General features: G+C 46.2%; 1 protein-coding gene across 1 annotated transcript in view; it reads left to right on the top strand.

Moving 5' to 3' along the window:
- Window positions 1–11,143: 11,143 nt before the first annotated feature.
- The window catches only part of DMBT1 (deleted in malignant brain tumors 1), a 233,323-nt gene continuing 219,694 nt past the window's right edge, over window positions 11,144–24,772 (top strand). Inside the window, exons 1-9 of the mRNA XM_064269899.1 lie at window positions 11,144–11,445; window positions 16,052–16,157; window positions 17,995–18,017; window positions 18,894–18,911; window positions 19,275–19,631; window positions 20,546–20,581; window positions 21,405–21,434; window positions 23,920–24,280; window positions 24,366–24,382. Coding sequence (XP_064125969.1) covers window positions 11,307–11,445; window positions 16,052–16,157; window positions 17,995–18,017; window positions 18,894–18,911; window positions 19,275–19,631; window positions 20,546–20,581; window positions 21,405–21,434; window positions 23,920–24,280; window positions 24,366–24,382 — 1,087 coding nt within the window. The 5' untranslated portion in view covers window positions 11,144–11,306. The remainder of the gene's footprint in view (window positions 11,446–16,051; window positions 16,158–17,994; window positions 18,018–18,893; window positions 18,912–19,274; window positions 19,632–20,545; window positions 20,582–21,404; window positions 21,435–23,919; window positions 24,281–24,365; window positions 24,383–24,772) is intronic.

Genomic DNA, 24,772 nt, shown 5'->3' with positions numbered 1-24,772 from the left:
AGAGAGCAACAAAAGAAGCCCACAGGCACCAGAAGAAAACAAATAAGAAAAATTAGAGCTGAACTAAATGAAATAGAAAACAGAAAAACAATTGAAAGAATTAACACGACCAAAAGCTGGTTCTTTGAAAAAAATCAACAAAATTGATAAACCACTGGCCAAACTGACGAAAGAAAAACAGAAGAAGCAAACAACTCGAATAAGAAATGAGGTGGGAGATATTACAACAGACCCAACTGAAATTAAAAGAATCATATCAGATTACTATGAAAAACTATACGCAAACAAATTTGAAAACCTAGAAGAAATGGATGAATTCCTAGAAACACACTACCTACCTAAACTAACACAAACAGAGGTAGAACAACTAAATAGACCCATAACAAAAGAAGAGATTGAAAAGGTAATCAAAAAACTCCCACCAAAAAAAGCCCTGCTCCGGACGGCTTCACTGCAGAGTTCTACCAAACTTTCAGAGAAGAGTTAACACCACTACTACTAAAGGTCTTTCAGAACATAGAAAAGGATGGAATCCTACCAAACTCATTCTTTGAAGCCACCATATCCCTGATACCAAAACCAGGTAAAGACACCACAAGAAAAGAAAATTATAGACCTATGTCCTTCATGAATGTAGATGCAAAAATCTTCAACAAAATTCTAGCCAATAGAATTCAACAACATATCAAAAAAATAATTCACCATGACCAAGTGGGATTCATACCAGGTATGCAGTCTTTTTTTTTTTTTTAACGCAGGGATGGTTCAACATTAGAAAAACAATTAATGTAATCCACCACATAAATAAAACAAAAGACAAGAATCACATGGTTTTATCAATTGATGCAGAAAAGGTATTTGACAAAGTTCAACACTCGCTCATGATAAAAACTCTCAGCAAAATAGGAATAGAAAGAAAATTCCTCAACGTAATTAAAGGGCATTTATACAAAGCCAACAGCCAACATCACCGTAAATGGGGAGAGCCTGAAAACATTCCCATTGAGATCAGGAACCAGACAAGGATGCCCTTTATCACCACTCTTATTCAACATTGTGCTGGAAGTCCTAGCCAGAGCAATTAGGCTAGATAAAGAAATAAAGGGCATCCAGATTGGCAAGGAAGAAGCAAAAGTATCTCTATCTACAGATGACATGATCTTATACACAGAAAACCCTAAGGAATCCTCCAGAAAACTACTGAAGAAAACTCCAGAAAACTAATAGAAGAGTTCAGCAGAGTATTGGGATACAAGATAAACATACAAAAATCGGTTGGATTCCTCTACACCAACAAAAAAAACATCGAAGAGGAAATCACCAAATCAACGCCATTTACAGTAGGCCCCAAGCAGATAAAATACTTAGGAATAAATCTTACCAGAGATGTAAAAGACTTATACAAAGAAAACTACAGTACACTTCTGCAAGAAACCAAAAGAGACTTACATAAGTGGAAGAACATACCTTGCTCGTGGATAGGAAAACTTAACATTATAAAAATATCTATTCTACCAAAAGCAATCTATACACTTAATGCAATTCTGATCCAAATCCCAAGAACATTCTTTAATGAGATGGAGAAACAAATCAGCAACTTCATATGGAAGGGAAAGAGGCCCTGGATAAAAAAGGCATTACTGAAAAAGAAGAACAAAGTGGGAGACCTTACTTGCCCTGATTTTAGAACCTATTATACCGCCACACTCAACGGCACTAGGTTTTATACTGCCACAGTAGTCAAAACAGCCTGGTACTGGCACGACAACAGATACATGGACCAATGGAACAGAATTGAGAATCCAGACTAAATCCATCCACATATGAGCCATTGATATTTGACAAAGGCCCCAAAACAGTTAAACGGGGAAAAGACAGTCTTTTTAACAAATGGTGCTGGCATAACTGGATATCCATCTGCAAAAAAATGAAACAAGACCCATACCTCACTCCATGCACAAAAACTAACTCAAAATGGATCAAAGCCCTAAATATAAAATCTAAAACGATAAAGATCATGGAAGAAAAAATAGGGACAACATTAGGAGCCCTAATACATGGCATAAACAGTATACAAAACATTATAAAGAATGTAGAAGAAAAACTAGATAACTGGGAGCTCCTAAAAATCAAACACCTATGCTCATCCAAAGACTTCACCAAAAGAGTAAAAAAACTACCTACAGACTGGGAAAAAGTTTTTAGCTATGACATTTCTGATCAGCGCCTGCATGATCTCTGAAATCTACGTGATACTGCAAAAACTCAACTGCAAAAAGACAAATAACCCAATTAAAAAATGGGCAAAAGATATGAATAGACACTTCACTAAAGAAGACATTCAGGTAGCTAACAGATATATGAGGAAATGTTCACGATCATTAGCCATTAGAGAAATGCAGATCAAAACTACAATGAAATTTCATCTCACCCCAACAAGGCTGGCATTAATCCAAAAAACACAAAAGAATAAATGTTGGAGAGTCTGTGGAGAGATTGGAACACTTCTATACTGCTGGTGGGAATGTAAAATGGTACAATCACTTTGGAAATTGATTGGGTGCTTCCTTAAAAAGCTAGAAATAGAACTACCATACGATCCAGCAATCCCACTCCTTGGAATATATCCTAGAGAAATGAGAGCCTTTACACAAACAGATATATGCACACGAATGTTTATTGCAGCACTGTTTACAATAGCAAAAAGATGGAAACAACCAAGGTGCCCATCAATGGATGAATGGGTAAACAAATTATGGTATATTCACACAATGGAATACTATGCATCAATAAAGAACAGTGAGGAATCTGTGAAACATTTCATAACATGGAGGAACCTGGAAGGCATTATGCTGAGTGAAATTAGTCAGTTACGAAAGGACAAATATTGTATAAGAGCACTGTTATAAGAAATTGAGAAATAGTTTAAACTGAGAAGAAAACGTTCTTTTGTGGTTATGAGAGGGGGGAGGGAGGGAGGGTGGGAGAGGGTATTCATTAATTAGATAGTAGATAAGAACTACTTTAGGTGAAGGGAAAGACAGCACACAATACAGGGGAGGTCAGCACAACTGGACTAAACCAAAAGCAAAGAAATTTCCTGAATAAACTGAATGCTTTGAAGGCCAGCGTTGCAGGGGCAGGGGTCTGGGGACAATGGTTTCAGGGGACATCTAAGTCAATTAGCATAATAAAATCTATTAAGAAAACATTCTGCATTCCACTTTGAAGAGTGGCGTCTGGGGTCTTAAACACTAGCAAGCAGCCATCTAAGATGCATGAATTGGTCTCAACCCACCTGGATCAAAAGAGAATGAAGAACACCAAGGACACCAAGAGACAGAAAGGGCCAAATGAACCAGAGACTACATCATCCTGAGACCAGAAGAACTAGATGGTACACGGCTACAACTGATGACTGCCCTGACAGGGAACACAACAGAGAACCCCTGAGGGAGCAGGAGAGCAGTGGGATGCAGACCCCAAATTCTCATAAGACCAGACTTAATGGTATGACTGAGACTAGAAGGACCCCGGTGGTCATGGCCCCCAGACCTTCTGTTGCCCCAGGACAGGAACCATTCCCGAAGCCAACTCTTCAGATATGGATTGGACTGGACAATGGGTTGGAGAGGGATGCTGGTGACGAGTGAGCTTCTTGGATCAGGTGGACACTTGAGATTATGTTGGCATCTCCTGCCTGGAGAGGAGATGAGAGGGTGGAGGGGGTTAGAAGCTGGCAAAATGGACATGAAAAGAGAGAGTGGAGGGAGACAGCGGACTGTCTCATTAAAAAAAAAAGAGAGTAATTGGGAGTGTGTAGCAAGGTGTATATGGGTTTTTGTGTGAGAGACTGACTTGATTTGTAAACTTTCACTTAAAGCACAATAAAAATTATGAAAAAAAAAAAAAGAAGACAGAAGGAACACACAGAGTCATTGCACCAAAAAGAATTGGTTGACGTTCAACCATTTTAGGAGGTAGCATATGATCAAGAACCGATGGTATCGAAGGAAGAAGTCTAAACTGCACTGAAGGCATTGGTGAAAAACAAGGCTCCAGGAATTGATGGAATGCCAGTTGAGATGTTTCAACAAACAAGTGCAGAGCGGGAGGTGTTCAGTCGTCTATGCCAAGAAATTCGGAAGACAACTACCTGGCTAGCTGACTGGAACAGATCCATATTTGTGCCCATTTCAAAGAACCATAATCCAACAGAATGTGGAAGTTATCAAACAATATCATTAATATCACACGTAAGTAAAATTTTGCTGAAGATCATTCAAAAGCGACTGCAGCAGTACATCAACAGGGAACTGCTAGAAATTCAAGCCAGATTCAGAAGAGGACGTGGAGTGAGGAATTTCATTGCTGACTCAGATGGATGCTGGCTGAAAGCAGAGAATACCAGAAAGATGTTTACATGTGTTTTATTGATTATGCAAAGGCATTCAACTGTGTGGACCATAACAAATGATGGGTAACATTGCAAAGAATGGAAATTCCAGAACACTTAATTGTGCTCATGAGAAATGTGTACGCAGACCAAGAGGCAGTTGTTCAAACAGAAAAAGGGAATAGTGCGTGATTTAAAATCAGGAAAGGTGTACGTCAGGGTTGTATCCTTTTACTGTATTTATTTAGCCTGTATGCTGAGCAAATAATCCAAGAAGCCAGAGTGTATGAAGAAGAACGTGACGTTAAGATTGGAGGAAGACTCATTAACAACCTGAGTTATGCAGATGACACAGCCTTGCTTGCTGAAAGCAAAGGGGACTTGAAGCACTTGCTGAGGAAGATCAAAGCCTACGGCCTTCAGTATGGATTACACCTCAACTTAAAGAAAACAAAAATCCTCACAAATGAAGCAGTAAACAACATTATGTTAACTGGAGAAAACACTGAAATTGTAGAGGATTTCTTTATACTTGGATCCACAATCAACACCCACAGAAGCAGCAGTCAAGAAATCAAATGACATACTGTATTGACAAACCTGCTGCAAAAGACCTCTTTACAGTGTTAAAAAGCAAAGATGTCACTTTGAGGACTAGGATGTGCCTGACCTAAGCCATTTTCAATCATCTCATATGTGTGTGAAAGCTGGACAATGAATAAGGGAGACTAAGCAAGAATTGATGCTTTCGAATCAATTGGCAAAGAATATTGAATATACCACGGACTGCCAGAAAAACAAACAAATCTGTCTTGGAAGAAGTACAGCCAGAATGGTCCTTAGAAGCAAGAATGGCAAGACTACGTCTCACATACCTTGGACATGTTATCAGGAGGGATCAGTTCCCGGAGAAGGACATCATGCTTGATAAGGTTAGAGGGTCAGAGAAAGAGGAAGAACCTCAACGAGATGGACTGACACACTTGCTGTAACAATGGGTTCAAGCATAACAGTGATTGTAAGGATGGCCCAGGACTGGGTGGTGTTTCATTCTGTTGTACATACGGTCCCTATCAGTTGGAACAAACGCAACAGTACCTGCAACAAAACCATCCCAAGGGTCTCCCATTATGTGTTCAGTCAGTTCTAACCCTGCTGCTGTTTTTACATGGGTCTTGGTGAAACCTTACTCCCCCCACCCCCTTTCAGGACTGGCGCAATTGCTTTTTAGGTTCAAGAACAGGTCTCATTCAAGGTATATTTACTCATGCTTGGTTTGGGCAATTTTTTTCTGTCTATACTATTATGCGTTCTGGTGGTATCTTTGACTTCCTATTCTTCCCTGCCTCTATACCCTTCGCAGTCATGAGTACAGGTGTTAAATGAGGGAGGGTGAGGGGACACCCTCTGGGTAAATATTGACCCATCATCAGCCCCCTCTGGAGCATAAGGCTTCTGTAAAGGAACTGGGTCCCCATTTGTTACTTTAGCACAAAGAGCACAAAATACCACCCTTTGGAAGCAACTTGAATTGAACATGAATCCTTATGACATGAACCCAATTAGTTGTGGCCTGAGTTCATCTATGCTCTGGGATGGTTGTTCAGTTGGTAATTGCTGTCAAGTCCATTTCAACTCACAGTGACCTCATGTGACAGAGTAGAACTTCCTCTTAGGGTTTTCTAGGCTATCATCTTGAGGAGGTGCCTATTTAAGAGCCTCCTGTGTCTCTGACGTACAAGGGGCCGCAGGCCTGGGCTTTGGGAGGGTGTCATGAAGACAAGTATTTAGAGCTGCCAGAACAGTCCTTTATGCAGAAACTCCCAAGTAAAGACAATAACAGGCCGTGTTATCTTGATAAGTTTCTTTTGGATACCAGCCAGCTTCCTTGTTCTCATTCTTTGCTTCCCAAACTAACTATTAGTATATAGTTTGTCTCTTGATTAGACAGATCTTGGAGCCAAAGTATACTCCTATTGTAAATAAATGACTTGGCCTCCTGGTTTACTAATTAGTGCCTGGTGAATATAATTAGTGTAACTCGATTATTTAGAATCTCATCACCCTCAGGCAAATTTAGCCTGAAAGACTGATAACACTCCATGACACTGCCACCCTATGGGAGGTACTGCCTGGGACAGCCACCTCCACCAGCCCCCAGCCCCCTAATCGCTCTCTGTGTCCTTCACTTTGTCATTGGAAATTCACTCTTGGGGTTTACCTGCATAATCACAGTAACCCCTTGGAGAGGCAGCACATCAACCTCATATGGCTTATTGGGAGACAATGGGGAAGGACTTCCAGGGAATGGTGATTGCTGGTGGAGGAGAACTGGCTGTGCCACTTGTAGGAGCACGAGGCTCCTGGGGGTTCCAGGCTGGGAGGGAAAAAGGGAAACACGGGTGGCACAGAGGGTTGGGGACCATCAGCTTCTGTCTGCTTTTATTTTCCCACTTTGTGAGCCAACTCTGAATCGGAAGCTGCCGATACAACGTACAATAGTGCTAGCCTAGATCTCGTCTTGCCTTTAAAATATTCTCCCAGACACAAAATAAATATATAAAATAAAGAAGAAAGATATAAGGAGGCCAGATGGTGACAAGTGCAGTGGAGAAAGGCAAGGCCAGGAAGGGGCTACAGGGTGCTGGGAGGGGTGCTCTGCACTTCTTTGGAGAGTGGTCAGAAGAGGTTACACTGAAGAGAAGATGTGTTAGAAGAAAATCTGAAGGAGGGGAGGGAGCGAGCCTGCAGATATTTGAGGAGAGAGTCTTCCAGGCAGAGGGAACAGCATGTGCAAAGGCCCTGAGTCTCCCTTACGTATCATAGTGGGCAATGAGGAGAGAGGGCACAAGGGCCTTTTGTGTGGAACCTTGTAAGTATGGTGAAGGCTTTCTCTGTTACTCTGAGAAACATGGGAGGGAGGGACATGATTGGACTTAGGTTTTTGTAGGGTCGCTAGCAGAGGCTGCATTTGTAGCTGGGAAGATTCTGCAGTTGGATTGTGTCCTGAAGAGCATCGAGCTGTATCAGCCTCCTGCTTGCTACGCAGGGATGTTTCTGACGGGAGAAGGTTTCTGGACGCTGGACTGGCTCTGCATGTCATTGTCCACTCTGGATCTCAATGTCCCCAGCTGGAGCTGCACGTTGGTGACCCCAGAAAGCACAGGCTGGTGGGTTGCTCTTGATAGCCACCTTCAAGAGCCAACACCTACCGAGGGCTGCTCCACCCGGGACACTGAGGTGGCCGAGGAGCACAGCAGAGGCTGGGGCTCAGCTTGGTTCTCAGCACATGGCACGGTGGGTGAGTGGGGATCCCTGGTTGGAAAGACAGACTCCCTGAGGCCAAAGCTGAGCTACATTATAGACACCATATACATAATGCCCAAAGGCAGTAACAGTAGCAACAATGGCTGACAATTATGGTTTGTTTATTCAGCTAGGGTGAAATTAGGCTTTGGGGTCAGCCTGACACCTCAAGTTGAAGTGTCACCTCAAGCCACTCAGACTTCTAGACCCTGTGCCTGGAGCCAAACAGCAGCTGCCTGAGTGCTGCGGCTCTTGGCCCTTCCCACAGGCTCCCCCCAGCTCCACGCCCCTTGTCTGTCCCAGGTCACACGACTCTTGGCTTCAGGACCAGAGGGGCCCTGTGTCCGCCTCCCAGGCTGTCCAACCTCCTTCAGCCTCCCAGGTGCTTCTGGGAAAGGAGCTCAGGAGATCTAAGTTGAGGGCAATTGTTTGCTCTAGGAAGTCAGTGCGGGGCTCTGCTCAGTATCGGCACAGGGCCTCCTAACCTGGTGTGTGCTGTAGACACACCAGGAGTCCCACTGGGCCTCCCAGTTCCCTGTCTTATGAAGGAGGGCTTGGCCTCCATTGGGGCATTCTCGACTCTGCCCATAGGCTGCCCTGTGGGAGAAGAGGGGATATGGGGGTGGGGGAGGCAATGGGGAGGGCAGAAAAGAGGAAGAGCTGGCCGGGTTGGCAGGGGGCCACCTCCCCACCCCACCAGAGTGTTTCTATTGATTAGTGAGCCTGCAGATATTTGGGGACAGAGTTCTCCAAGCAGCAGGAACACTAAGTACAAAGGCCCCAAGATTGGGCCATCACTATAGCCAGGAAGGGGGAGAGAGAGGCCATGGAGGACAGGTTCTACTGACCTCTTTCATGTTTTGTGGCTTCCTAATGAAATTCAATTTAGGAAAGGGTTATGCTGGTGCGGGACCCCCTTAGGGGTCTCTTCCCCTTGGAGGCCATGCCTCCATTGCTGGGACTCAAGTGTTGGCCCCACCTCTGGAGTTTTCAAGAGCAGGCTGGAGTGGCTTTGCAATTGTGTTTGCCTGGGAAAGGCCCTTTAAAAATGGGGCCTAGGTGCGAAGCCTCCCAACTTCATGGTCCTCTCTTTCTTCCTGTTTTTCGTAATGGCAGTTTTTGGTTGGTGACTAGAACTTTGTAGCTGTGGCTTTCCACCCAGACAGGTCCTCTGAGCAGTGAGCAGGAGCTACTAGAGGGGTGGGTCCCCCCCCAGAATCCTCCTCTAAGTACAAGAGGGAGATGTCTCTGAACAGGGGTCTTATGAACCACAGAGAAGACCTTAGGACAATGGGCTTCCTGGTGATGAAGCCTGAGGACCCATACCTTGGTTACAAGTGGGCCACAGCCCCATGTGTCCTTCCCACAGGTCCAAGACCGCCATGTCCCTTCCTGTTCCACTGCCATCACCATCTTGCAACCTGGGACTCTCTCTGGGCTGGCTTTGAAAAGACAGATAGGCATCCCCCACTTCCTCCTTTCTGGGGTCTCCTGAACAAAAGCTCACAAGCCCTTTTTGTCTTTAGATCTTTCTTGCCAACCCCTGTGGGGATCTGGGGATTGGAAGAGGGAACCAAAAAAACAGAAAAAGGGAAAGTCTTGTGGTTCAGAAAGTCTCACCTGGTTTTCAAGCAGAATGTTCTTGGTCTGAGCTGAGACACAGCTGGGGCCTGCTCCATGGTCTCATGCAGGGTGCCTCTCTGCCCTGGTTCTCACACAAATGGGGAAGCCACTCCTTACCTGTCACGAAGTCCTCCCACTCTTACTTGCCTGGCCAACTCCTGCTTATATTTCAAGACTCGATTTAGGTGCCTGAGAAGCTGCCTCTGCTGTATGACTTAGATGTGTTTCCTATATGTTTCCATAGCAACTTCTATTAACACCACACTGTGTTGTGAGGGCAGTGGTGGTTCAGTGGTAGACTTCTCACCTTCTGTGTAGGAGACCCAAGAGACCCGGGCTCGATTCTCTACCAACGTACCTCAAGCACAGCCACCACCTGTCAGTGGAGGATTGCGTGTTACTATGATGCTAAACAGATTTCAGTGGAGCTTCCAGACTAAGACTGACCGGGAAGAAAGGTTGGAAGATCTAACTCCAAAAATCAACCAGTGAAAACCCTGTGGATTACAACGGTTTGTTTCTGTTGTATATGGGGTCGCCATGAGCGGTGGGCTGACCTGATGGCAGCTAACAACAGCAACAACCAACACCCCATGTTTTAAGTGTCACCATGTAGGTCTGTCTCTAAGACTAGGCTGCTGTGGAGAAAGGATGCTTTTTACCCCTCTACCTTTTGGGACCTTATGGATATTTAGTATCCTTGTCACCACTTTCCCCTGCTGCATTTAAGGCAGACATTACTAATCTATCATAGTGACCCCATGATAGATGACGCACTTTCATAATCTTTCTCTGCCCAGTTCTCCAGGAAACAAATGACTGGAGAGAGAGGAACCCATTGTGTTGTTCTGGTCTCAGGGCATTCCCCCGACAGTTCTCTTTTAGAAACAATAGGAAGAGTGGTAGGATTAGAAAAGAAATCAAAGCTTCGATGTAACTTTCATCTGAGTGAAGGTAGACACAGAAGTCCAGCCCTAAGTCCTGATTGTTGGCTGACACAAGACGAGGGTCTACGGAATCCTTCTAGAAAGAAGCACTGAGAGATTTCAGATTAACATTACATGACAAGGAAGCCAAGGTACCATTCAATAGACTCTGTCTCAGCTGAAGTTTAGGACATTCTCTCCAGGGCAGGGTGAGGGGCAAGTCCTGCCCAGATATCTGCTCCCCACCACATGTGACCAACCACTGGGAGTGTTTAGATAACACTAAATGACAGGCAACCTTCTTGGTGGATTGCAGGGGGCTTGGCAGAGTCTAATGATGAAGATGGAGGTCCCTAAGGGTGAAGTGATATCTACATAATAAACCCCAGGACAGGGAGTGTGTACAAGATAGGCAGCGGTTGGCCGGCAGGCTGTATGTGTTTGCCTAGTGTTATATGATGTGAAAGCCAAGAACAAGAAATCAAAGCCTTATGAAAGGGTTGGAGGTGCTTCAGTTCAAGGCCACATGTTTCTCAGCTCCTGTGTTATGAAATTAGGGGGAGACCTAGAAGAGTGGCCCACGGTGCTCATGGAATCATCCCCCATACCTTCTGTTCTCAATCATGACTACACTACCGTCATCTTCTTTCCTCCAAGGCAAGGCTAAGTGCAACGAGAGAATACCCTGCCAACACAAATCATCCTGAGAGATGCTTTCTCTGCTGGCACCCTGTGCTGTGTTTGCCCAGCAGTCACATCCTGTTCTGCCCCGAACCTTGGAGCAGACTTCCCACAGGTGAATTCAAACTCTCCAAGATTAAAACCAAGCCCGCATTCAGGGAGCCCTTGAGAGTCTTCGGGGCTCACCAAGGAGGAAGTTGGAAACTGTATCACTAATACCAGTACTTTTGCAGTTGGGGAAAAGCCAGGTTGTTGGTACAACAATCACACACACCTATGTTGTTCCCACAGATTAGCCACTGATCGCTGACAAAGTTCCTTACTTCCTTTCCATTGATTTATTGCAGCAATAGAAATAAACCACCCCAGAGGCCATGCCCTCTTTCGGCTGGGAACCTATAAATACCAAGGTATTTTTACTCAAATTGAGAAGCAAAATGATCCCCAGCAAAATGGGGACCTCCACGTTCATCCTTGGAGTGTGTCTTTTATGGGGTCAAATTCTGACTGCAGGTATTCTGTCTAATTATTATCTTCTCTGATTTCACTTCTGCAAACCCAAATCATAGCAAATTATATTTATTTGTTCCAAGATGTTAGACTTTTCATCTCAAGGGGAGTTTTGTATCAAGGAAGAACAGCTTTTTGTGATCATTGTAATTGTTTGCAAGTATTTAGAAGGGATTTTGTTTCAGCCCCAGCTGAGAAATTCAAATGGTTGCAGTCAGAAGAAGCCAATCGTGATGCCAGTAAATCATCAAAGAAATGATTCTTCCCAGTTAAGGAAAGTGTTTGTAGTATTAAGAGGCCCTAAAGCTTTGCCATAATTGGTTAAGTACACAGCTTGTGTATACCACGGCAGTGAGCAGAAAGAATTCCCACCATAAGTGCTTAATGTGTGATTTTTCTCTGCAGGGTGCGTCTGGCTTGAGAACTAATATTCACCGAGCAAAATCAGGTTAAGAAACAGAGCAGACAAGATAGTTAAGATTCCACGTTTGTGGCCGTCACTCACTGCCTTAGACAAATGGCTTGGAGTTGAGTGACTTAACTTGGTTTGTGTGTTCTTTGAGTGTCAACAGATAAGGTAAAATGACATGAAAGAGCATTAGGCTCCTCCGTGGCCGTTGAGTCTCAGTGTCCTTTTACCGAGATCCCCAGTAATCAAGATAATTTTGGATATTCGTATTTTATCCACTATGTTGATTACAAATATCTTCTCAGTTTGTTGTTTGCCTTTTAATTTTGATTTTTTTTGTTTGCACAAATATTTACAATTTTATGTAATTAAATTTATTGCTGTTGTCCTTTGCGATTTCTTCTACTAATTTAAAATCTAGAAATGCCTTACAGAAATCAGATAAACATTTAACTAGTTTCTTAATCTCGTGGGTTTTTCTTTTTTTAACATTTAGTTCTTTAGCTCTGGAAATCATTTCCCTGGGGGGAAAATAAAAGCAAGTGGAAGCTTCTCTCTGTAGGTGATTAACTACCCTTCTCAAAATGGCAGATGGGTCATCTACAGCTATGTGATTGGCTGTTGAAAGAATACCAGGTAGTCTCAATCATCTGTGCAAAAGGGTCTATTCAAAATGTGTGGACATAGCACGAGAAACAACTTCAATGTTTTGTTCAGTGCTATCAATGAGCATTGTCAAGACTCTGAAACTCAGAGCTTTTGAATTAGATCCTGATCCTGGCCGTGACCACCAGATGACAAAACAACATGCCTGGAGCCTGGGAATGGGAATTATATGGGGTCATCTGGACTGAGTTTGAATGACAGGCTCTCAGGTGTGTCTGTCTACTTGTCCTCGAATGTGGGAGCAGGGATGGTATGTCAGAAATGAGGTGGGGAGCTTCTGGTGCAGATGTGTCTTATGTTTGTGATCTCTGTTGAAAGAATATTCTGACTCCCTGTGTCTATTATAAATTGTTTTTTCATTTTCGGGGGTGTGTAGGCATCAACAACATCAAGTGGAGCAGTTGGGAGAGTCCACTGTGGCCCCGCATTCAATATGTGGAGACGGGTGGTGGAGGTCTCTGACTTGCACAGCAAGTTCTCTCACTGACGCTCTGAAAGAACTGTCTTTGAGGAATTGAGATTTCTGAGTTCTGAATGCTGCTCCTGGCAGGAGCTGCGTTTAAAAAGAATCTGAGATGTTTTATCAAATGCCTTAGTCTTTCATATACCTGGAAGGAAAAAGATGCAGTGAAAACAACTTTACCAAAATTTTAATAAGAATTTAAACAAAGCAAACCTTTTGTATCAAGTAAATTTGGGGGCATAAGTACCATAAAAGATGAGAGAGTACCATCAACCATCACACGCCCTTTTAGCAAGATGATATGGGTCGGGTTCTTGCCACAAAATATTCGCATTGGATGACAAAGTGACGGGAAGTTTCATATTTTCTGTTTGTCCTTAGAATGATATTACTGACTCTTTGACTCTTGAATTTGAGAAAATTCATCTAGGAGATCCTTACCTGAAGACTCATAGTTTGAGACTCAGTTGGACAGCTAGTTTCACCAACAATGTTAGAATCTAGAATGCGGCTTTCTGCCTCTTTGCGTGTTCTTCTTCTCATTCATCTAATTGTTGTGAAATATCTTCCTTTGTCAGTTTTCTTTTCCTTGCCATCTTGAGGGGAAAATAACAAATTTTGAATTCTTAACTGCATTTAGCAAAAGCTAAAGGCAGGCAAGACAGTGTCTCTAGTCCTTTTTTCTACCTTCTCGAATGACAATGCGATACTTGGGGCGCTGCAATAAGAAAACCGAAGGAAGTCGGTTTATTTCACTATTTCATCTTTCTTTTAGATAATTGCACCCTTCTTCCATTTTCTTCTTCTTCTTGTACGTCTTTTTTTTTTTTTTTAAGAGTAATTACTAATTGATGAATCTTGATGAAATAATCCTTCAGGTGGTGAACTAGCAAAGTGTCTCAAGATCTAGGAAAAATAAAACCACTAAGAGCTCGTAATATATCTCGGATTTATAAAAGGATTCAATGAATTTGTATAATGAGACTGAATGAATATTCTATAAAAAAAAAAAAAAACCGAACAAGTCTTCTCCCTGTTCTTTGCAAGATCTCTAGAAATAAACCGACTTCCTTCGGTTTTCTTATTGCAGTGCCCCAAGTATCGCATTGTCATTCGAGAAGGTAGAAAAAAGGACTAGAGACACTGTCTTGTCCTTTAGCTTTCGCTAACTGCAGTTAAGAATTCAAAATTCGTTATTTTTCCCCCATGATGGCAAGGAAAAGAAAACTGACAAAGGAAGATATTTCACAACAATTAGATGAATGAGAAGAAGAACACGCAAAGAGGCAGAAAGCCGCATTCTAGATTCTAACATTGTTGGTGAAACTAGCTGTCCAATTGAGTCTCAAACTATGAGTCTTCAGGTAAGGATCTCCTAGATGAATTTTCTCAAATTCAAGAGTCAAAGAGTCAGTAATATCATTCTAAGGACAAATAGAAAATATGAAACTCTCCGTCACTTTGTCATCCAATGGGAAATACCAAACCTTAAAAATTGTTAGACTCGCTCAGAAAAGGAACTCAAGAAGTAAAATTGAGCCCAGTGGGCCCTGATGGTACACTGAGGGTTAACCTGAAATGACGACGATGAGGAGACCTTTGCCCGGCCTCACTGATGATGATAATACTTACCTCATGATAATGGCACTCATTACTTGCATTAAAAAACAAACAAACAGTTGCCATCCAGTCGATTCTGACTCATGATGACACCGTGTGTTTCAGACTAGAACTGCTCCAACGGGTTTTCATGGCTGTGACCTTTTGGAAGCAGATCACTAGGGCTTTCTTCTGAAGTGCCGTTGGGTGGGTTTGAACCATCAACCTTCCATTTTTGCCCGCCAGAGATGCCTGCAATGTGCTTTAGTTGAGAACTTACTATGCACCACCCAATATTCTATTTTTAAGTATATAGTCACTCATTTGGTCAGAATCCACTCAATGGCAACTTTTTTTTTTTTAATGCACATAATAAGTGCCATTATCATTGAACTCAGATCCCTGGGGGCACTGTGGTTAGGCATTTGGTTGCTAACCCAAAGGTCGGCAGTTCAAATCCACCAGCCACTCCTTAGAAACCCTGTGGGGTAATTCTACTCTGTCCTGTAGGGTTGCCATGAGTTGGAATCAACTTGGTGGCGGAGGTTTTCCTTTTTTTTTTTTTCAAATCATGAAATGTTCCCAGCCACACTTTGAGGTAAGTATTGTTATAACCTCCATTTTGCAGATGAGAAGACTGAGTGAAGGTAACTCCTCGATAGTTATATGTCTGAAGTCTCATGGCTGATAAACGGCAGGGCAGAGATTTGAACCCAGGGTGGCTGCCCTAGGGCCCATGTTCTTTCTGCCTTCTCCTTGTCCGTGATTTCTACCAAATGCACCTGTCCTCTCTGTTCTCTGCAGTGAGAGTGTGCTGAACTTTGCATCCAACTTTGATATGACGGGGTCATTCGTGTGCTCACTTAGGGTATCTGACCCTGCCATTGAGCCCCTGGCTCTGTTCAAGCCAGTCCCTCCCCTGCCAGGACGTGTCCTGAGAGTCCAGAAATGGCCTGGAGCAGCTTCCTGACTGACTGACACCCAGAAAGTACAGTGTGGGTGGGGTACCCAGTAGACCTGAAAACATTCATCTAGAGCTTGGGCCTGGACTGGAAAGGGGGAAGGCTTTGAGGGTGTGAAGTCTTCCGGGGGAAAGACAGAGAGGGGAGAGGACAAAGATGGTGCTGGGGGGACATGACTACCGAAGGCCCTGAGAGGAGACCAGTTGGTGAAGGAGAGGGCGTCTGCATGGTCAGAGGAAGGAGGGACACAGGGAGCGCTGGCAGAGGAAAGCCAAGCAGAGTGTGTGCAGACGAGTGTGTTCCCGCCGTGCCTATGCAGGCTTGCCACTGAAGCTGGCGGACGGAGGGAGCTGGTGTCAGGGCCATGTGGGGGTCCTGTACCAAGGCTATTGGGGCAGTGTGTGTGTCGACAGCTGGGACATCCAGGATGCACGCGTCATCTGTCAGCAGCTCAGCTGTGGCTTGGTGAAAGCTCAGGGAACATCCTCTTGGGTGACGTGTGCTGCTCAGGATGGGAGCCCTCCCTGTCGAGCTGCCCCCACAACGAATGTGTCCACAAGGAAGATGCTGGAGTTGTGTGCTCAGGTAGTCCCAACGTCACCCTGTGCTGTCACCTGTAAGGTCTGAGGACTGGGGCCTCTGCAGTTGTCAGTATCATGGAGCATTTGTATAGTGCTTTGCCGTCGACAGTGACTCATTTGACGTAATAGAGCAGACCTGGCTGCCCCGTTTTACAGGTAAAGGGATCGAGGCTCAGCGAGTTACAGCAACGTGCCTGTAGTCACAAAGCTAGTAAGTGAGGTTTCGCTCAGTCCCACTTCAGAGCCTGCTGATAGACTCCACCACCAGCTTGTTCCCAGGAGCAACATCTGACCAGACATGGCTGAGGAAAATTAGATATCTTCCCAAGTGGTGGTTTCACCTCCTTTGAAGGCAGGGAGCAGGCTGGACCTCAGTAGTAAGCCCTTAATTCTTGAATCTATACCAAAATCAAACTGAGGAGTAACCAATATGTTCTCTTCGTTGTGGATTCAATGACAAAATTTACCTACATCCTCAGTGGAAGAGAGAAATTCTCCCTGACCCTGACCCTGACCCTGCCGCAGTAAATCCCAACACCACATTTTCCGTGGGTTCATATTGTGCTCATGCATGTCCAAGCCCCCCAAACCAAACCCGTCACCATCAAGTCAATCTCGACTCATAGCAACTTGAGAAGACAGAGTAGAACTATCCCATAGAGCTTCCTAGGCTGTAACCTTGAAGGAGGCAGACTGCCACATCGTTCTCCTGCGGAGCAGCTGGTGAGTTTGAACCAATGACCTTTTGGTTAGCAGTTGAGCACTTAACCGCTGAGCCACCAGGGCTCCTTTCAAGCCCCAAGGGATTTCTTTTTAATTGTTGTTTTTGTTTTGTGGTAGAAGTATGTGTAACAAAACATTTGCCCTTTCAACATTCTTTGCACACACAATTCAATGACATTAATTTTGTTTATTATGTTGTTCAAACACCACCATTATCCATTTCCAAATTTTCCCATCACCCACCAAGGGGTATTTTAATCCACAGAGAAACTTCCGAGGATATGGGCCATCGTGAGTCCTCCAAAAGGGAGTTTCTTGTCTAATGGTCCATCTTTAGAGTCCCTTCTGGCATTTGTGGCTGGGGTGCAGACATGTCACTGTGCACACACAGGAGGTGACTGGAGTAATCCATCCCCACACGAGAACGGGCACCCTGAGAGAGTGTGGGCCTGTAAGCAGTCCCTATGTGAGCAGGTTTAATTTAGCATTCTGTGAAGCCTCTCTGGAAGCTGCCTTCCTTCTGTGTGGGGACCACCTTCTCGGCAATACATCTCAGTGATGGCAAACATTTGGCCCTTGAGGGGGTGTTTGAGCTATAAGTTCCCCCCGCCCAAAAAAAAAACCTCAAACCCGTTGCCATAGAGCCTATTCCAACTCATAGCAACCTTATAGGGCAAAGTAGAACTGCCCCATAGGGTTTCAAAGAAGTGGCTGATGGATTCGAACTGCTGACCTTTTGGTTAGTAGCCGAGTTCTTAACCAGTGTGCCACCGGACTCCGTTTGAGCTATAGAGGCAACTGCATGTCATTTGTAGTCTAATCTTGTGAATTGGGTGGAGTTGGCAATCAACTGGATGATTTTTTTTGGATAGGGACTTTGGAATCAGAGGAGGTGGGAGGAGAACAAGAGCACAAAGGCCGGTCATGGAACATCGCAGCCCTGAGTTAGGATCAGTAGAGTGGTCTAGAGATAGGTTTTCTCTTTCACAAATAAAACATGGCCTTTTGGCCATGGAGGGAACTTCAGGGTCTCTGCATTAAGCCCCTTGTTTCAGAGCTGAGGAACCAGAGGGCCAGAGATGGGATGGGTTCTCTACGGTCCTGTAGCTAATAAGTAGCTGAGACTTGGTCTCTTGATGCCTGGCTCAGTGTACCTTCTGTTTCCAGTGTTGGTGAGGACCAGCATTGAGTGACTGCTTCCTTTTTCCACTCTAGCCATGTTGTTTTTGATGGATGAGCCCCTGTCTATAACAACTAAAATGATGTTTGTTATGTGGGATATTGTGGCTTCAACACCCACTGCACAGGTTCATCTCCGATACAGAAGAGGTGCAGAGGGTATAAGAGATGGGGCTACTCAGCTGCTAAGGAGTGCTCTTCTAAACAAGGCCTCAGGCCTGAACAAGCATCTCTTCCTTGGTCTGTGTCCCTGAGATTGGGGAGGGATCAACATGGAGTGACATCGCCAACGAGATCCAAGACGGAGCCTGGCATCTTGCCTCCAGGGACTCCTGTTGCCCAGGCTCAGTGCCCATTCCTGGAGTCCTCACCTGTCTATCCTGACTCCTAGCCAGGCTGGGGTGATGAGCCTCCAGCTTCAGGTCCTGGACAAGCAGGTGTAAACCTCCTGGGGCAGCATCCTTGCCCATACCCTTTCCCTGAGCCCCTATCAGGCCATCCTGGTTCCTTCTTAACCTAGAGAAATCATAGGCCCTCAGCCTGTGGGCATCAGAGGCCCTGAGCTTCCCCCTGGGGTACCTTCAGTAAGAGACCTGGGAAGCACAGTCAACATAGCCCAAGGTTCTGCAGCCTGGGTGTTGAAAAAGGAAGTCACTGCCCATTTTCCATGGAAAGCTGTGTTGAGACCGGGGACAGCCTCCATACCAGGCACCTGTCCTGCCCAGGGGTCAGCATGGGCCAGTGGGGGATCCTGATGGTACATGCATCAGTCATTTCTGTTTCATGGGCCCTCTGCTTTCCTGATGTCAGGCCCAGATGGTGAAGCCTGACTTTCCCTCTCTTTCTCTTCCCTACAGTTAAGGGCACAGATGCCAGTATAGCTGAGGGCAAGACTGACTTTATTCTAACTTAGCCATGTCCCTTCCCTAAATTCCCACTTCTCTTATTTTCAGCAGCATGTTCTCTGTAGTAATTTCCCCTGAGAACCCTGCTATGTGTTAGGAGCAGTAGCTGGGCCCTGGCATGTGTGGTACAACTGGCCAAGCCAGGGGTGGGTGTGAGGGGTGGAGGGGCTTGGTTGATCTGGTCTGCAACTCAGGACTGTAGACAGCGATTACCTGGAACTGCTCTTGTCATTAACCTGCATGAGGAAGCTTTGGCCATTGGGAAGCATCCTCGGCTGCTTACAAAGCATAGGGTATTGACATTCAAGACAGAATCTAATAAGAAATAATTGTGTCACTTCCTAGGGACAGAATCTGGTTTGGCTCTGAGGCTGGTGAATGGAGGTGACCGGTGTCAGGGCCGCGTGGAGGTTCTGTACCGAGGCTCCTGGGGCACCGTGTGTGATGACCTCTGGGACACCAATGATGCCAACGTGGTCTGCAGGCAGCTGGGCTGTGGCTGGGCGATATCAGCTCCAGGAAATGCCCGGTTTGGTCAGGGCTCAGGACAGATCGTCCTGGACGATGTGCGCTGCTCGGGACATGAGTCCTACCTATGGAGCTGTCCCCACAGAGGTTGGCTCTCTCATAACTGTGGTCACCATGAGGATGCTGGCATCATCTGCTCAGGTGGGCCTCCAGATCACTCAGCCACCTTCTGGGGTGGGCTCTACTCATAGAAGACAGGCTTCCCCTCCCAGGACTTCCACTTGGAGCCTCTCCTATGCGTCTTGTGGCTCTCACTTTCCCATGTCAGCTGGTGGCTCAGGTGCCATGTCAGGCCACCTAACAGGAGAAACAACGAGGCCAGCTCCATCTCCCAGGTTTCCAAATATGCCCCAAGTTGGTTTGGAGGCAAGCCTGGCACCATTGTTCACACAAGGCCAAGTATACTGAGGGCAGAAACAATAAGCCCTTTCTCTAGATACAGGATCACGCACTCATTACAACCCCCCATTTAACCTGGTGAAACCTTCTCAAAGGCAGAGGACACCAGTGGTAAATTCACCACCCCTCCCCCTTCATGGGTGTATTGATTTGACTCCTCCAGACGGAGAGTCAGACAGAAGGATTCAAGAGTGTATAAGATATACATGAAGTGCAGTGAGCAGCACTAGGGAAGGGAGATAAGGATGTCAGGAATGATAGTTTGGTAGGAAGAGTTTGCTAATGAGACAGCCATCTCCTTATCCCATTGAGACACTCTAGGAACAGGTGTACAACCTCAGAATCATGGCACCTGGAGGGTTGGGTAATGGGTCGTCTTAGGAACTGTAGGATTGGTTGTTGGCTGCTCCTGTGGCGTGTAATGTCATGGCAACTCTGGCCTGGCCCTCGCGGGGCAGTAGCTTCCATAGTCTGAGCAAAAAGGCCCCAAGTACAATGTCAGTGCTGGGATGGGATGCACGTGCAACTCCTTGATACAGCTGCGGATTCATGTCGGCCCTTGCAGGGTCCACATGGTGGCACATAAACAGCATCAGCTGAGGGTGTAAATATGCTGAGTTCCCTCAGTCGTTGGTTTCAAATGGGGCAAACCTGGGCAGTACATCTGACTTTTCATCTCTGTCTCACAGCTGTGGTGCCCACCACTCCCCGACCCAGGCCACCAGGTGAGTCCACAGCGTCCTTATAAGGCTTTTTTCTCCCCTCCCTGCCCTTTCACCCCTCCCCCTTTCATATGACCCTCCTTTCTCTGCAAAAACTGGGAGCATCTTGTTTTCTCCCTACTCTGTTCCTGAGACTACCAGTAGGCTTCTTAACTAGATGTTGAGATGCACAGAGTCCTGTCCTCCTGTCAGTCCAGCTGTGCTTTCATTAAACCCCTTTGATACTGTCTATAGCCGATAGTTTACTGTGGGGTCAGAGAAATGGCCACGTGTTGCATGAACTGTAGGCCTTAGTAGTCAGGGCTGACATCACCTTACTGGGAGAACTGATCCTGAGAACCACTGCCCTTCTGTAGGAGAGAGTGTCTTTGAGGATGTCTGTTCTCTCCATCACTCCTTGATTATTCTCAGCATCAGCAGGGTGACATCTGCATCCAGAGAAGAAGAGATCCCGAGTGTAGGGCGAGAGAAGCCATCATACACTGGGGTGAAAATGGTGACCTAGTGATGTTTTTCTAAGTAATTCTTCAGTAGATTGGTCTGCTGTGATTGGTCTTTGTGGAAATCACCAGTGTGGATAATGGCATGCTGCAGTTGGGCATTTCTTGGGTGGTGGCTCCACTGACTCGAAGCTGCTCACACAGTGATGCCCTCTCTCGCCTAGCACTGGAAGAATGACTGAGACCCTGCCCTACAGGCAGCCCTATCTCCACAGCCTTTAGCCATTTCTTAGAGGGGGAGCTTTGAATCTCAGCTAGCATGGGTCCCAGGTCCAGCATGGATGCCACTGCATTCTCTTTCCTAATACTGCTTTGTTTTTCTCTAGGTTCGCAGCACCCAACAGCTGTGATAGAAGGTAAGCGCCATTTTGTTTCTGTTGAACAACAGACAGAGGGCCAGCCATCTCTGCTTCTAGGTCTGATGCTGCAGGCTTGTCGAGCACGGGGCTCATCTCTGTGCTCCGTCCCACGTCTTCTTTGTCTAGGATGCAGGGGCCATGGTGGTAGCCCAGAAGACCCCTTTGGCATATTTTCAAAATCTAGCCAGTGTTTTTTTCCGTGTGTGCTGGGAATGGTTTTGTGGTCCCACACCTTTTTCATTATGACTCTTGAGTTATGTTCATCTCGTCTGGATGTTTTAAAACTTATTTTACAATCCTTTCAATTTGTATCTTTAACCCTGTTGCCTTACAAATTCTACAGCCATATTTTTGTCTTCAAAGTGGATTTTTTTTTTTCTTTCTGTTTTCGTCTCCCTTTTGGCTTTAGTAAACCAAGCCTTTTCAAAAAGACTTAAGGGTCTCTTCTTTCTTGTCCACAAAAGTGCAAGAGGAGGGACAGCGCTTGGGGGTGAAGACAGAGGATATTCAACCTCTCCCCTCAAGCAGAGCCCTGGTCCCCTCCCTTCTTGGATGGGCACTGCATTTCTCAGAATAAGCTGCCGTAGTCAATGGCTCCATCCATGCCCTACAGGACTGGCCCACCATCTCACTTTTGTTCAGTCTGAGCTTTAGAGTAAGAGTCACAGCACTTTTTTGAACCCAAAGTGATTCTGGTGGCCACCCCTCCCCCCCGCCCACACCACAATACAGAGGTGAGTTTCCCGAGGGGTGAGTAGCACAGGCCCAGAAGAAACTCTGGCTGAAGTTTACCTGGTTTTTAAACCCTTGGGGCACCTGGACCTTGCTTCCGACATCAAATTGGTGTCAACCTAGTCCAGGAAAGCAGCGCTGGGAAAGCTTGGAGGTCTTGAAGGTCAAAGTTAATGCCACCAGCCCAAGGGCATGTTGTCCTAACCAAATCCCTACTCTGGAATGAGAAGGAGAAGTTTTTGTTTTGAGTTAGACATCACTTTAAGCATTGACTCCCAAATGCAGTTCTGCTCTGAACACAGAGACTTCTCTGCATAAGAGGATGAGGGGGATTTCTCTTCCCCAGGGGACTCATCATCCCACCCCCTGCTGGTCTGTCTCACAGGGCATTCGTTTCCACCGTCTATTTTGTGGTGTGCATGTGCATACGGGTATGTGTGCTCAGGGGCACACATGTGTTTGGAGTGGAGATGGCCGGGCTTCTAGTGTCGTCCTTCCCAGGGTGCCTCCCGCCTACTTTCTCATGGTCTAGGGCAATGCGGTCTGTGGAGGGAGATGCTCTAGCTGCTGGGAGTGCCTCCTTGGAATGGTCTGATCCCTGCGCTGGGGGCTGGGTTCTGCGTTCTCAGCCTTGCCATTTTGAAGGGGGCAGGTTTCAACTCCTTGTTGTTGGGAAGAGTGCTGTCCTGATTGGGACTGGGTTTCTGCTCTAGCAAGACAGCCACCCCTGGAAGGGCCACCTGGTGCCAGGCAGTATCAGGGTTACAGAAAGAGATGGCCTCTACCTTCTAACTCAGAAAATGTCACAGCCTTTGAGGGCCTGGTGGTGTCCACGTGGCCATCTCACACACCCTGCTCACTTCATCACTGAGCGAGCTGCACAGAAGAGATGTCCTGCACCTGCAAAGTGGCAAGAGGTGGCAAGATTCAGATGAAAATAGGGAGGACGTGTGGCCTGGTCCAGGGCTTGCACGGTAACAGGCCCCATCTTCAGTGAGGTTGACCTATACCTTTTCTCTCCTCTTTGCTCCTTACAGCTACAACAGTGAGCACAGCTTTACCCACAACAGGTATGTTCCCCCACAGCTCTCTCTATTGGTCACTGGACTCCACATGCTCAAGGGTTGAGTTAAGTCTGGAGAAACTTTGGGCTGGAGGTATTAGTATAAGATGCCGTTCCAGAAAATTCTCAGGGCACAGTGTGGATGGGAGTCCTGTCATAGTCATAGGCCAAGGAATCAGGCAGAATCTCAAAACACTCCTCTATGTTTTCTCCCAAGAGGAATGGGTGGATGCCCTGTTTCGGGAAGGGTGGTGTTTCTGAGTGCTTATTGTTACTCTGATGGTTCCTGCAGACCCAGGCTTGCCTGGCCATGTTGGGCTTTGAGGCCTTGGGCTGCATGGAGGAAGGAGGGTGTATTCAGCTACCATCAAGGCCAGTAGGCAGGGCATAGCAGGGACCAGAGCAGAGTGAGGCCATCCTGGTGTCAAGGGGCCCCTTTTCAGTGGGGAGCCTGCACTGGCATCCCACCCAGGTTGGGAAGGAGAGGAGTCAGGGGGCATGGTCCTTACAGCATAGGATTCCTGGGGCCCCAGAAGGGATGGGCATCCTGTCCTTTTTTTCCTTGAGAGAACTCTAACCTGTGTGAGGAAGCTTTGGCTATTGGGAAGCGGCCTTGGCTACTTACAAAGTATAGGGCATTCACATTCAAGACAGAATCTAATAAGAAATAATTGTGTCACTCCCTAGGGACAGGATCTGGTTTGGCTCTGAGGCTGGTGAATGGAGGCGACCGGTGTCAGGGCCGCGTGGAGGTTCTGTACCAAGGCTCCTGGGGCACCGTGTGTGATGATGACTGGGACACCAATGATGCCAACGTGGTCTGCAGGCAGCTGGGCTGTGGCTGGGCCATTTCAGCCCCAGCAAATGCCCAGTTTGGTCAGGGCTCAGGACAGATCGTCCTGGACGATGTGCGCTGCTCAGGACATGAGTCCTACCTATGGAGCTGTCCCCACAGAGGTTGGCTCTCTCATAACTGTGGTCACCATGAGGATGCTGGCGTCATCTGCTCAGGTGGGCCTCCAGATCACTCAGCCACCTTCTGGGGTTGGCTCTACTCATAGGAACCAGGCTTCCCCTCCCAGGACTTCCACTTGGAGCCTCTCCTATGTATCTTGTGGCTCTCACTTTCCCAGGTCAACTAGTGGCTCTGGTGCCATTATCTAGCCCGTAGTCAGTGAAATAGCATGTATCACAGGGAGAACCATATTGAGGACAGAAACAAAGAACCCTTTCTTTACATGCAAGCCTGTCTACCCATTCCCACCCCCGTTTTACATGGTGTGACTTCTCACAGGCAGAGAATGTGGGTGGTAAATGTACTGTCCGTTCCCCTTGATGGGTGTATTGATTGGAGTTTCCCAGAATTCAGTAAGAGGAAAGTTCTAATGAAGTGTGTTCATTTTGGGGGACGTAACTGTATTCAGGAGTTCAGGTAGGGTCATAGGGAAGGCAGGTATGTAATAACTGCTATTTTAATAAGCCAGCTCTGACAACGGGGGCTGGAGCTAATTCCATGAAGAAAATCCAGAAGTTGCTGTAC

Source organism: Loxodonta africana, chromosome 16 (assembly GCF_030014295.1).
Source record: "Loxodonta africana isolate mLoxAfr1 chromosome 16, mLoxAfr1.hap2, whole genome shotgun sequence".
Lineage (NCBI taxonomy): Eukaryota > Metazoa > Chordata > Mammalia > Proboscidea > Elephantidae > Loxodonta > Loxodonta africana.
This window is presented reverse-complemented; position numbering and strand designations above follow the sequence as displayed.